The 13,892-nt window shown below is 37.0% G+C and overlaps 1 protein-coding gene and 1 long non-coding RNA gene across 2 annotated transcripts; both read right to left on the bottom strand.

Moving 5' to 3' along the window:
• Positions 1-568: 568 nt before the first annotated feature.
• On the bottom strand, positions 569-2,316 carry LOC127904209 (uncharacterized). Its single transcript, XR_008057124.1, has 2 exons — positions 1,329-2,316; positions 569-735 (listed from the first exon to the last, which is right to left on the bottom strand). It is a non-coding gene; the product is annotated as an uncharacterized LOC127904209 (long non-coding RNA).
• Positions 2,317-9,816: 7,500 nt separating this feature from the next.
• LOC7465167 (CBL-interacting serine/threonine-protein kinase 11) lies at positions 9,817-11,521 on the bottom strand. The gene has a single exon (XM_024583679.2). The coding sequence runs from the start codon at positions 11,282-11,284 to the stop codon at positions 10,031-10,033; it is 1,254 nt and encodes a 417-aa protein (XP_024439447.2). The 5' UTR covers positions 11,285-11,521; the 3' UTR covers positions 9,817-10,030.
• Positions 11,522-13,892: the final 2,371 nt, after the last annotated feature.

Raw genomic sequence — 13,892 nt, 5'->3', positions numbered from 1 at the left:
GCTAACATGGTAATATCATTAATCCCTACTGACTCTTGAACAGTTTCACTTGAAATGGTAGAAGAAGCCTCTCGAGAAAAAGCTGAATCCACCAATTAGATGCCAGTTTTTTAATGACATCCACAAATTAATAGTTAACATTAGTTATCATAGACGAAGATGGCAACTTCTTTTACAAAGCACCAGCGCTTCCAACCCATGTTACATTTTCCCAAATCAGAGTTGAAATATTATTAGTAGAAGAATCCCAGTAATAGACAGGGGGAAAAGGCAATACATGTCATAAGCAAGAGTAACTGTTAGAAATAATGTTCAGGACTGCTGAGCTGGAATTTTATTCTTTCTTTAATTTTTGATTTAGTCAATTTTGTTCCTATTCTCTTGTTTTTGCTGCTACTTCGCAGCTCTGTTATTTCCATTATCAATTGATCATGACTTGAATTGTCACGACCCGATCCCCGGATCCATGACCGGCACATAGGCAAGGTTCCCCTCCAAGGTTCCATACCTATGCGAACCCAGACTTACACACAAACTTATCCTAACTTAATCAGAATTCAACGCAGCATTAATAACAAAATCAACTTCCTAATATAATTGAATTGTCTTAATACAAGAGTTAATATAATACATAGTTTTGGAGCACTAACTTGACAAAAAAAAGAAGGTACAAATTACAACCAAAAAGCAGGTTCGGAAGGTTCAACAAAAGTAACCTGCTATCAAGCTATAAGCCTGAAAAGAATAATAATGAGAGGGTGAGTTCAACAACTCAGTGAGTAGATAACGTTCAATATACACACACGAGGTAATACAGCAATGAGAAATATATATACAAGTATGGCTCCAGGTTCTTATAGAAAGGTTTCTCAAATAGGCCATAACAAGAATATCATATGGTAAAACTCGTCAGAAAATCAAAATGCAATGAGCATGAGGCTCCGTACTGTGGGATGATCAGTCCACACAGGTTGGTGACTCCCCCGACCAACTAGGGTTCAGATACGATGTGCACAAAGACTAACACTACCCTGTTAGCATGGGTATTCTGACTGACATACCATAGGTTCATAATCATAATCAAACAGACATATTCATATCTCAAGGCTCAACTCATGACATCAATCAAATGAGGAGCTATCAATTCAGAAGTCAATTCATAATATATATACTGGTTCATATCAATAATTCGGATTCAACAATTGATCATGCTTATCATAACAAGGATAATAATCAACATATATATTATCAAGAAGCATGATCCAATTCATATTAACAAATCAAATATTTATAATATTTCTCATGCATATGGAAAATTATCCACTCACCTGACTCAAAAGCAAACAGAAGCCAAAAGCAGACACCGAAGAAAATCCTACTGACGTCCTGTCGGTAGAATATCAGGATTATCTGAATACAAAGGAGACATATTCAAGAACGACTCAAAAGAACATTTAACCTATTTAATAAACTTAACTAATGATGTATTCCGTAACCCTATATGTTTTTGAACTAACTAGTCAATTTTCTCAAAAACTCAAAATTTAACGGTTTTCCCGAAATCTAATCCATAATAAAACAACTAATAAAATTGGCAATAATTCACTAAATAACCCTTAATTATTCATCAAACTAATCTGAAAAGCTAATATTACAGCTAGGGACCAATCTGTAATTTATCCTATTTTTAGGGCCAAATTGTAATTTTTGTCTAATTGGAGGACCAAACTGAAATTTATCATAAATCCATGAATATACTGAAATTCTGACCATAATTAGTCCTCATTTCTGTCCAGATCATCTCATTATACTCCAAGGACCATTCTGGAATTTTACCAAATTTTTTTAGGGTCAAATTGTAATTTTTATCAAATTGGAGGACCAAATTGAAAGTGTTAAATTCTCTTATCTATACAATAATTCTGTCCATAATTCATATGTTATTCTGTTCAGATTCTCGGAATAGGCTCCAGGGACCAATCTGCAAATTTTCCAAAGTTTGGGGACTAAACTGTAATTTTCCAAAATTGAGGGACCAAACCGAAATTTTGTCATCTTCAACCTCCAACCCAGAATTCCAACAGAAAACCCACTGTTCTTTCCTTATTTCTAACACAAATTCACCATTCAAACAAAATCATAACTCAAAATCATCATCTTTCAATTCAATCTCTCAAAATCAACCAAATAATCAAATACCCACAACAATTAACCCTACAACATCCAAATTAACTCATAAATCAAACTCAAAACACAAATTTCATAACCCTAACATTTATCAAAATCAAAATTAAAGCTTAATTAACACATATTTATACATAATCTTACCTTTTTACTTATTTCCTTCAATTCCTTTCTATTTCCCTTCTAATTTCCCTCTTTTCTCTTCTTCTTCTTCTTTTTCCCTTTCTCTCCTGCCGGTTCTCTCTCAAAATTCAGATCCCTCTTTCCTTTTTTTTTTTTTTTTTACTTCCTATTTATATATATCATCTCTTTATACAATTACTATTATACCCCTCATTTAATTTATTCCTACATCTAAGCATTCAAGGGCCTTGTTGCCATTTCCTATCTTTTAATACAAAACATTACATGAATGTAGGACCATGATCGTAGGAGTTTGTTATGTATCAGCTCTATAAATTGAGCTGCAGTTATGAATAAAGTAATTCAAGCTTTTCATTCATCAATCTCTTCTTAAACACAAGCATTATCCTTTGTTATTTTTGTTGTTCAGAATCACTGCAACAACGACAATTGGTATCAGAGCATCTTGATTTAAAGGGATCTGTGTTGTAACCCATGGAGACAGAAGTAAGCTTCTCATCAATTGCTCCACCAGTGTTCAATGGTGACAATTACCAGTTTTGGGCAGTATGGATGGAGACATACTTAGAGGCTCTGGATTTGTGGGAGGCAGTGGAAGAAGATTATGAAATCCCTGCACTTCCAAACAATCCCATCATGGCGCAGGTCAAATCACAGAAGGAGAAGAAGACAAAAAAAATCAAAGGCAAAGGCGTGCTTGTTTGCTGCAGTAGCATCCACCATTTTCACTCGAATCATGTCTCTGAAAACAGCAAAGGAGATATGGGAGTTTCTCAAGACTAAGTATGAAGGGGATGAAAGAATTCAAGGTATGCAAGTGTTGAACTTGATGCGTGATTTCGAGTTGCAGAAGATGAAGAAGACTGAATCCATCAAAGAGTACTCTGACAGGCTGCTTAATATTGCAAGCCGAATCAGTTTACTTGGCTCGTCCCTGCCTGAGTCAAGAATTGTTCAAAAAATTCTTGTAACAATTCCTGAAATCTTTGAGGCTACAATTACATCCTTGGAAAATACCAAGGATATGTCAAAAATTACTTTGACAGAAATGCTAAATGCATTACAAGCTTAGGAGCAAAGGAGGATCATGAGATAGGAAGATGAGATTGAAGGAGCTCTATTCGTCAAGCATAGAGAAAAAGGAAAGAATTACAAGAAGAATGGAAGCAGTCAAGCATCATCAGGTGATTCCAGGAATTTCAACAGGAGCAACACTGGAAACAAAAAAGGACCTTTTCCTCCATGCCAGCATTGTAAAAGGAGATCACATCCACATTTTAAGTGTTGGAGAAGACCAGAAGCTAAGTGCAACAAATGCAATCAAATGGGGCACGAGGCTGTCATCTGCAAAAACAAAATTCAACAGCATGGTGAAGAAGCTCAAATTGCTGATCAAGAAGAAGAAGATCAATTGTTTGTGGCCACTTGCATTTCCAGAAATGACTCAAGTGAAAGCTGGCTCATTGATAGTGGTTGCACCAACCACATGACACATGACAGAAACATATTCAAGGAGCTGAAACAAACAACTTCAAAGGTTCGAATTGGAAATAGAGAATACCTTGCTGTTGAAGGAAAGGGAACCGTGGCAATCTTGACTTGCTCAGGTACTAAGTTCATCTCTGATGTATTGTATGTCCCTGGTATAAATCAAAATTTATTCAGTGTTGGTCAGCTTATTGAGAAGGGTTATAAAGTAGTGTTTGAAAACAATTGCTGCTTGATCAAAGATGTGAATGGTCATGATATTTTCAAAATAATCATGAAAGGGAAGAGTTTTGCTCTAAATCCATTGGAGGAGGAGCATACTGCTTTCCCAATTAAAGAAAATATCACAGATATTTGGCACAAGAGGCTCGGGCACTATCATCATAGAGGGCTGATGCTTATGAAATCCAAGATGATGGCTAAGGATTTCCCAGCACTTGATGATCACATATCCAGCTGCAGAACTTGTCACACTGGCAAGCTAAACAGGAAGCCCTTTCCAGAAGCCACATGGAGAGCAACAAAGAAGCTGCAATTGATTCATACTGACATTGCAGGACCACAAAGGACACCCTCTCTAAATGGGAGTCTATATTATGTTGTCTTCATTGACGATTACAGCCGAATGTGCTGGATTTTCTTCTTGAAGCACAAGTCAGAGGTAGCACAGGTGTTCTGGAATTTCAAGGCCAAAGTTGAAAATGAAAGTGGCTGCAAAATTCAAGCCCTCAGATCAGACAATGACAAGGAATACACTTCCAATGCCTTCAACGTTTTTTGTGAGGAGGCAGGCATTCATCATCAGCTAACAACTTTGTATACTCCTCAGCAAAACGGAGTTAGTGAGAGGCGAAACAAGTTCATATTGGAAATGACAAGATGCTTGCTACATGAGAAGAATTTACAAATTCTGGGCAGAGGCTGCAAACACTGTTGTGTTCTTGCAAAACCGACTGCCTACAAGAGCCTTGAAGGATCAAACACCCTTTAAGGCATGGTATGGTTACAAACCATCTCTGAATTTTCTTAAGGTATTTGGATGTTTGTGCTTCACCCTTGTTCCACAGGTCAAGAGGGATAAACTTGACAAGAAAGCACTTCCAGGCATTTTTGTTGGCTACAGCTTAGTTTCAAAGGCTTATAAGATTTTCCAGCCACAAACTGGAAAAATCGTTATAAGCAGAGATGTCTAATTCCTGGAAGATGAAGAATGGGACTGGAACGATGCAATCAAAGAAGATTCAGCCTCTCCAAAAGGCAATTATCTTGTTTCAGACACAGATGATCAAAGCATGGAAGATTGGGACATCAACATGACAGATGACACTCCTGTTAGAGGCACATGGTCACTCCTTGATGTGTATTAAAGGTGCAACATTGCTGTGTGTGAACCAGCAGACTTTGAAGAAGCCAAGCTAGATCAAAATTGGCTTGCTGCGATGAAGGAGGAGCTTCTCATGATCAAGAGAAACAACACGTGGGAGTTGGTTGACAGACCTCAAAACAGAAATGTAACCGGTGTAAAATGGGTGTATCGAACAAAACTCAACGCTAATGGCTCAATCAATAAGCTCAAAGCCAGGCTAGTGGTGAAGGGTTATGCACAAATCTTTGGCGTGGACTACTCAGACACGTTTGCACCGGTAGCAAGACTTGACACTATCAGGCTGCTACTTGCCATTGCAGCACAACTGAATTGGAAGGTGTATCAAATGGACGTCAAGTCAGCGTTTTTAAATGGTGTTTTACAGGAGGAGATCTATACTAAGCAACCAGAAGGCTTTGCAAATGAAGGAGAGGAGGACAAAGTCTGTCTTCTTAAGAAGGCACTATATGGATTGAAGCAAGCTCCAAGAGCTTGGTACAGCCGAATCGATGAACATTTGCAGCACTTGGGATTCACTAAAAGCCTCTCTGAATCGACTCTTTACATCAAGCAAAATGGTGATAACATCCTTATCATCTCACTTTACGTTGATGATTTGCTTGTAACAGGAAATAACAACAATAATGTGGAGACGTTCAAGCAAGAGATGATGAGTGTATTTGAGATGACAGATTTGGGTTTGATGTCTTTTTTTCTTGGAATGGAAGTTAAGCAAGCTGAACATGAAGTGTTCATATGTCAGAAGAAGTATGCCAAAGAAATCCTCAAAAAGTTCAAACTTGAAGATTGCAAAGCAGTAAGCACTCATATGAATCAAAAGGAGAAGCTATGTAAAGAAGATGGAGCCGAGAAGGTTGATCAAGCACAATTCAGAAAAATTGTTGGATGTTTGATGTATCTCACTGCAACTAGGCCTGATATTTTGAATGCTGTGAGTATCTTGTCTAGATTCATGCATTGTGCTAGTGAATTGCATTTCAAGGCTGCTAAAAGAGTGATAAGATATGTCAAAGGAACCTGCAATTTTGGCATAAGATACACAAGAAGTAGAGAGTTCAAACTGGTCGGGTACTCTGACAGTGATTGGGGAGGCTCAATTGATGACTTGAAGAGCACATCAGGCTACTGTTTCTCTTTAGGTTCTGGTGTGTTTTCATGGAATTCAAAAAAGCAAGAAACTGTAGCCCAATCCACTGCTGAAGCTGAGTTTGTGGCTGCAACAGCTGCTGTCAATCAAGCTTTGTGGCTGAGGAAAATTTTATCTGATCTTAACCTGGAGCAAAAGGAAAGCACAGAAATTCTAGTTGACAATCAAGCTGCCATTTCCATCTCTAATAATCCTGTGTTTCACGGGAAAACCAAGCACTTCAACATCAAATTATTCTTTTTGAGAGAGGTGCAGAAAGATGGGAGTATCATTCTTATTTACTGCAAAACTGAAGAACAAGCAGCTGATATTTTCACCAAACCACTGCCAGTCAACAAATTCGAATTTCTGAGAACAAAGTTGGGAGTTTGCAGCTCCTAAACAAGGAGGAGTGTTAGAAATAATGTTCAGGACTGCTGAGCTGGAATTTTATTCTTTCTTTAATTTTTGATTTAGTCAATTCTGTTCCTATTCTCTTGTTCTTGCTGCTACTTCGCAGCTCTGTTATTTCCATTATCAATTGATCATGGCTTGAATGTAAGACCATGATCGTAGGAGTTTGTTATGTATCAGCTCTATAAATTAAGCTGCAGTTATGAATAAAGTAATTCAAGCTTTTCATTCATCAATCTCTTCTTAAACACAAGCATTATCCTTTGTTATTTTTGTTGTTCAGAATCACTGCAACAACGACAGTAACTCAATAATATTCATACCATCAGAAATTATCCCATCATCAAGTCGCTTATTCGAGGTGTCTTATGGATCTAATCTAATCCGCTTTCTCTTCTTTGGCTGGTCATCCAGAGTCTCTGAGTCATTGTCAGCGTTCTTTTTTTTGTCTAGAACACTTTTCTTGATAGGAAATGAAGGAGATAAATTAGAGTGTTTGCTTCGACTTTGATCCAACCACTTTCTTGAGTCATAATTGATTTTGTTTTGTTTCTTCAACAAATCGTTTCTCTCATTATCCAATTGATCTACTTCCTTCATTTTGGTGCTCCGTTTACTAGAGTCAAATTTGTTTTTAGTTTCATTGTTCAACAAACCATTTCTGTCATCATCAAATTTATTTGCCTCGTTTGCCTTGGTACTCCATTTACTGCTAGATACTTGTGCACTATTATGCTTGGCTTTACTAGAATAACGTTTTGTTTCTGAAGTAGCAGCCTCTAATCTATTAGAAATCCATATGTAGCGAAGAGGGAAGGTAAGGAGGAGGGAAACTTCATAACATACCGAGATTGATTCATTTCACCGGATTCCTAGGAAGTGACAATCTCAGCTGAACAAGTAGATCAAGGGAAGGTCAAAGTCAACCGCGGAATGACTCGCTGATACTTAGAGAGTTGCTCGCCCTCGTTCAAAGAGCAAAGAGAAGACAAGAAAGCTAATCCGCTCCGTCCGCTCTTTCTGAAAGTTCCCTCCGGGGGTCTGACCCTCCGCTACCTAATATTCCCGGCTAACCGAATTCATGTTTTAGTTTCACCACTTTTGCTTTTAACAGGAACATCTTTCACCTTACCATGCCCTTTCTTAGCTAAAGCTTTAGTATTTTGCACCTTTCTGTTGTTTGTTGCCTCCCAATCCCCATATTGGTCCGCATAAACTCTTTTCCTTTTCCCATCAGAATTAAAAAGTTCAAACCTTCCCTTCCCATAAACTTCATGACCACTCTCTTCTCGACCACCACGGCGGTCTTCTCTGCCGTGTACTCCTGACTTTAAATTCCTCAGTCCAAAATTCCCTCCCTTGTAAGATTTATTCCTTCCCTTGGAATTCTACGATTTTCCAGTATCAAGTTTGAGTTTTTTACTAAGCTTGTGCCTTAAACTTGCTTCTGCAGACATTCTCGAGTAAAGTAGAAAACCCAGAAGTGTAAAATGAGTTACAGTACCTTTTTTCGACAACTTCTTTAATGGGTTCTCTTCAAGTTTCGAATTTTTGTTTGTTTTTCATTTGTTGTTTACACTTTTGTTGGCGCTGTGTCTCAGTGTCCATCTCTGCTCTACTAGGGGACGCCTACTACTCTCCCTCCCAAGGTAGCATTGGAGATTGTGGACTTCATGGGCCCAATTAGCTAAGGTAACAATGCCATAAGGCTTTTTATTTTGCTAAGCCCACCATTGCAAAATTAATTTGGAAAATTATTTCCAAGAAAACCCTTGTTTTATTTTCTTCCTTTTATACCATGCATATATTGCATTTTGCAATCCTATTGATTAAAAAAAAAAAAACCTTTCCTGCCAATGGATAAAGATAGTTACACCAATTGGGTTCTTCCCATATGATTCACTTTCCTGTAAAGCAATCATCATTAATAATTATGCATCCTTTAACTGTGTCACAAATCACCAACTGTTTGCTGTGCTGTGGCTGGAAACACTCCGGTCCCTCCACTCCTCTGCCTCATTAACACTGTCCAATGAAGAAGAGTGATTGCTAATCAACCAGCTTAACCCTAAATCATTACCATCTTCATCTTCAAAAGGGTAGCCGATCTTCGTACAGCTCTGCGAGTTGTTAAATAACAGAACAAGTTATAGCTGGACGGAGAGCTCTGAAGGTCCTTGCTCACCAAGTAAATTCATATATTGGAACACTCTTCATATTTTTTATTTTCTCATAGATATTAAAGTGTAATCCTGATGATCTGTTCAAGATTTGATTGATGCACATGCCATATGTCAATCCAGAGGGAAAATGGCATAAAAAAATGGAAATACCATCTGCAACATTGCAGGTCCAATGATTGAATTCATTGATGACCTAACCCAGGAGGTAGTTTGGCTGCATTATATTAATAAAATCAGTACTTAACCTGTAACAATTATTTTTAGTCCTTTACAGCTAAATCAGGGATCAACCTCATTTAGACCCTTGCAAATTAACCCTAAAAAAATGGTAGGTCCCTCTGTACTTCTTCCTCTGCTTGAATTGAGGCTAAAAGTTCCCAGCTTTTACCTGCTGTGCCATGTTCATTGAAGGAGATTTCTGGCGATGTCTTGTTCACTGACATCAATCATTTGCTCCAGGTCAATCAACTGCTTTACAAAACAGGGCTACATGGTAGCGTCTTTTGGGAACGCGGTCTGAATGAATGATGTTTTTCAAAATTTAAATTTTCTTTTTTATATTTTTAAATCATTTTAAAAAACAATAAAGCTACCACCATAAAAAAATGAAATGCCTCCAGCAACAAGAACTATGAATAACTTGAATATTGAATACCATTAATTCAAACCAGCTTTCATTGACTGTACAGTTGTTTATGTCAAATTTTGAGCAGCAAAAATTCTTTGTCAAATCTACACGCACAAAGCTAAGAAAGCTAGCTAATTTACTCTTCACGAGTTCATTGTCAAGCTATATACACAGGGTACGAAACCAGCAACAAAACTAGAATTACATTAATTTCCACAGCAAAATGGATCGACCTTGGCAAAAAAAAAAAAAAAACAAGAAGAAGGCAAAAAAAAGAAACTTTTATTATTAAGAACACAAATTACAAGTACAAACACAATACATTTAACAACATTCATAGTTTTTTTTTTTTATCAGGAAAAAGAAAGGCAGCAAACATATGGCAAAAATTCATTTTTTTCTGGCAAACAAGAGATGACCAAATTCCAATTAGCAGAAACCTGGCTCTATTGTTGATTAATAAGTACTCCTAATTACTAAGTAGCCATAATCACAGGCTTAAGCTTATTCTTCCATGTCTCCTTAAAGCATCCAGCATCACCACCACTCCTCTTAGCCTCCACAACAAACAAAGTATCGGTTAACCGGTGAACCTCGACCGCTATCATCAGGTTACCATTTTGCCCTTCCATCTCCAACCCCCATTCTTTCCTTCTCTTCACCCTCAACCTCTCCTCCTTTGCAAACTCCTCAACCTTCTTCATCAAATTCTCTGGCGATTCGGTCGACACAAATCTTTCTCCGTCATCAACCACATTATATGAATCATCAAACAACCCTGATAGGTTCAAACCGGAGGAGAAAGATATGATATCGAAGGCATTCAAGCTTGTAGAAGCTAATTCCTCATCTTTTTTCTCATCAACAGCCTTGTTGAGCTCCTCGTCGTAGAAATTAATTTCCTTATGCTTCCCTTTCTTGAACCAAGGATCCTTCAGAATCTCATCAATGGTGATCCTTGTCTCCGGATTCGTATCCAGAAGCCGAGACAAGAATCGTTTCAAATCCGTGGACATCCATTTAGGGCATCGGAATTCACCTTTGTAAATTTTTTTATACATGGCCATCAAGTTTGGATCATTGAAAGGCAAAAAACCAGCTGTTAAGACAAAGAGAACAACCCCGCAAGACCAGAAATCAACCTTAGCACCATCATAACCTTTCTTTGCAAGAATCTCAGGGGCAACATAAGCAGGAGTTCCACAAAGCGTGTGCAAGAGTCCATCAGTTCGGATCTGATCTGTAACAGCACTTAGACCAAAATCTGAAACCTTCAGGCTCCCATTTTCATCAAGAAGCAAGTTTTCAGGTTTCAAATCACGATGAAAAATTCCTCGAGAATGGCAATAACCTACCGCAGAAATCAACTGGTGAAAATATTTCCTGCTAAGATCTTCGCTAAATCTCCCTTTAGCAACCTTGGCAAACAATTCTCCACCTTTAACATACTCTATAACGAAATAAATCTTCGTCTTGGTAGCCAAGACTTCGATCAGTTTCACAATATGAGGATGATTTAGCCTTCTCATGATGGAGATCTCCCGCTTGATGTTAGACATCAAGCTAGGGTTAGAGATCTTCTTCTTGTTGATAATCTTGATAGCGACACTTTTTCCTGTTTGAACATCTCGAGCATGGTACACCTTCGCGAAGGCTCCACATCCGAGAAGCTTTCCAACCTCATACTTGCCAAACAAGGCATTTTCCGATACACTTTCGATCTCCGGCATGCAATATCTTCCTAAAGATCGAACCAGCCTGCGTGCCGGTTCGATCAAACAAAACAAAACAAAACAATAACAGCAACAGCAACAACACGCTAAAAGGAATTAGCAATGATGGGCTTAAAGAGAGGCAAATTTAGCGGTGGGTATTTAAGGGTTGATCTAGGACTTTTTTCTTCTTTTTTTTCCCTGGTATATGGAGGTGGCTTTTGAGAAGAGATTGTACAGTGTCTTGTGATTACGCGTTGTTGAGAAATTTAAAGAGCTTAGAAATTTGGTCATCGTATACGTGCTGAGGTTCTATTGGGCGGGAGGTTGGGGTGACTAATAGGAACGTGACACGTGTAATGTGGGTGATTAATGAGAATTGACAAGAGAGAGTTTAATTTGGTGATTTGGTTTTGATTAATATTTATTGTGGAAAATTAATTTGGAATTTTTTTTTTTTTTTTGAAATATCTGAAGAATTGGAAAATTAAGTGTAAACTTTTTCCCTTTTTTATTCGAGGAGGATAGATTTGGTTGCCTTGGAGGGAAGTGCCAAAAGATGTTTTTTCTTGTATTTCCATGAGAGGACTTGGCATTTAAATTTGAATTTTGACGGTTTTTTTTTTTTTTGTTTTTTTCCGGAGAATATTTAAATTAATGTTTTAATTTATTCTTTAATTTCCAAGAGAATAATTTGAAGTATTTAATTTTATAATCCAACATATACTTTGATTGAACCTTAATTAATTGCTATATATATGAGAATTGAATCGAATAGATCTACTTGTAACGCATCAAACATTTTCTCTCGTGGTCGTAGTTCTTGTCTTCTTCTTCTTTTTTAACAATACTAAGGATTTTTAAAAATTATTTTTAAATTATTTTTTATATGAAAAAATAATATTTCTTAAGTGTTCTTGATAATTTTATTGTGTTACTATTAAAAAATTATTTTAATATATTTTTTATTAAAAAAATAGTTAGATAAATCTGTGCTGCAACACATTACCAAATACACGTTATATTTCCTTCGAAAGGCAGACAAGGCAGGCCATTTTGTGGATCTATGGCCATGAGTTCACCTCAAGATTTTAGAATTGACCAAGAAACTGTCTCTGAAAGGCAGGATGGCGGCAGGGACGGTGAGGAACAACAATGGCACTACTTGAAAATTGACAGCAAATTTGCTAGCTACGCCAGGCCAGAGCTAGATAGGTCCAAAATAAGAGGAACTGTAGAATACCCCTTGGCATTAATTTTTATAATTACACTATGAATCAATTACCTAGATACTGATCTGTATTTCAACATTAATTTTTAGGTATTAATTTAACAAATTATATAAAGAAATTTTGCAGTTTATTATTATTATTATTTAAATTGATTAGAAAGGTGGGCAAGAAAAGGACATGATAAAATAGATGTCACATTCACAAATTTGGTAGTTAGCCAACATGAAAGCTAAATTAATATTTTAAAACGTCAACACATAGAAAGGCCTCAAAATTCCACATATAAATAAATTTGAACACCAGCAATGTCGGCAAAATAATTCATAATTATACGTGTGTGTGGATGTGTGGCGTGCCAGCAACGTACGTACTGAAGTCAGCAATTCAAACTTTGATTAAAAACAAGAAGCATCATATATTATTGCAAAATATATGGATCGATCGGGTGATATATCAGGTCTTTGGAAGGAAAAAGTTTGCTTCTTGCAAAACTTTTAGGAAACATTTGGTTGCTATATATATATTTGCTTGATGAGATTACAAGCTCAAGCTTTCTATATATAATAACGAACCTTAATTTAATTATTAGGTATTTATTCAATGGTTTTAATTTTCTCTTATTTTTGGGCATAATCTAAGTGTTACTTCCGATTGCACAAGCCAAGAATTACAAACCTCAGAACAAAGGGGCCGAGACTTCCCGACTTCAATACTAACAGACCGACGTATTGAGCCTAGAACTAAAGGGCCCAACCACTACTGACCTGTGAACTAATAGGTAAAGAACCTCTAATCCTAGAACTACCGACTCGAGAGCTAACAGTTCGATAACTCTTTCCCAAGAACTATCCGGTCGTCAACTAAGAACTAACATATATGTCAAGAAGTATCAAGCTCATAATTCATGGGTTGAGAACTCCCAACCCAAGAGTTAACCGGCCGAGAAGTAAGGGGCCCGACAATACCAACCGAAGAACTAATGGGCCAAGAAATCCCAACCCTATAACCAATGGGCCAAGAGCAACATACCCAAAACCAACGAGCCAAGACATATCAGGCCCAAGAGAACCCTCAAACCTATAATTAACGAGCAAAGAACTAACGGACATAACACTTCCGACCTGAAAACTACTGGATTGAGAACTCCCACCCTAGAGTAAAATTAATATAAAAAAAAATCAATCAACCCAACTTTTTATTTAACTCGAGTTTCAAATTAAATCATGTGGAAGTTAAGGGGTTGTCTTTACATAATCTAGAAAACATAGATTGAGTGTTAAAAAAAATTCACCTTTTATATCAAATTTTTTTCAATTTACCTCAAGTGATTACATTAAAATTTAAATTGAGGAAGTTGAAAAAAAACCATGACTCCTTGAATATAAAACCATTAC

The sequence above is a fragment of the Populus trichocarpa genome, chromosome 13 (assembly GCF_000002775.5).
Source record: "Populus trichocarpa isolate Nisqually-1 chromosome 13, P.trichocarpa_v4.1, whole genome shotgun sequence".
Taxonomy (NCBI): domain Eukaryota; kingdom Viridiplantae; phylum Streptophyta; class Magnoliopsida; order Malpighiales; family Salicaceae; genus Populus; species Populus trichocarpa.
Note: the sequence above shows the minus strand (reverse complement) of the source record. Positions and strands in the feature narration are given on the sequence as shown.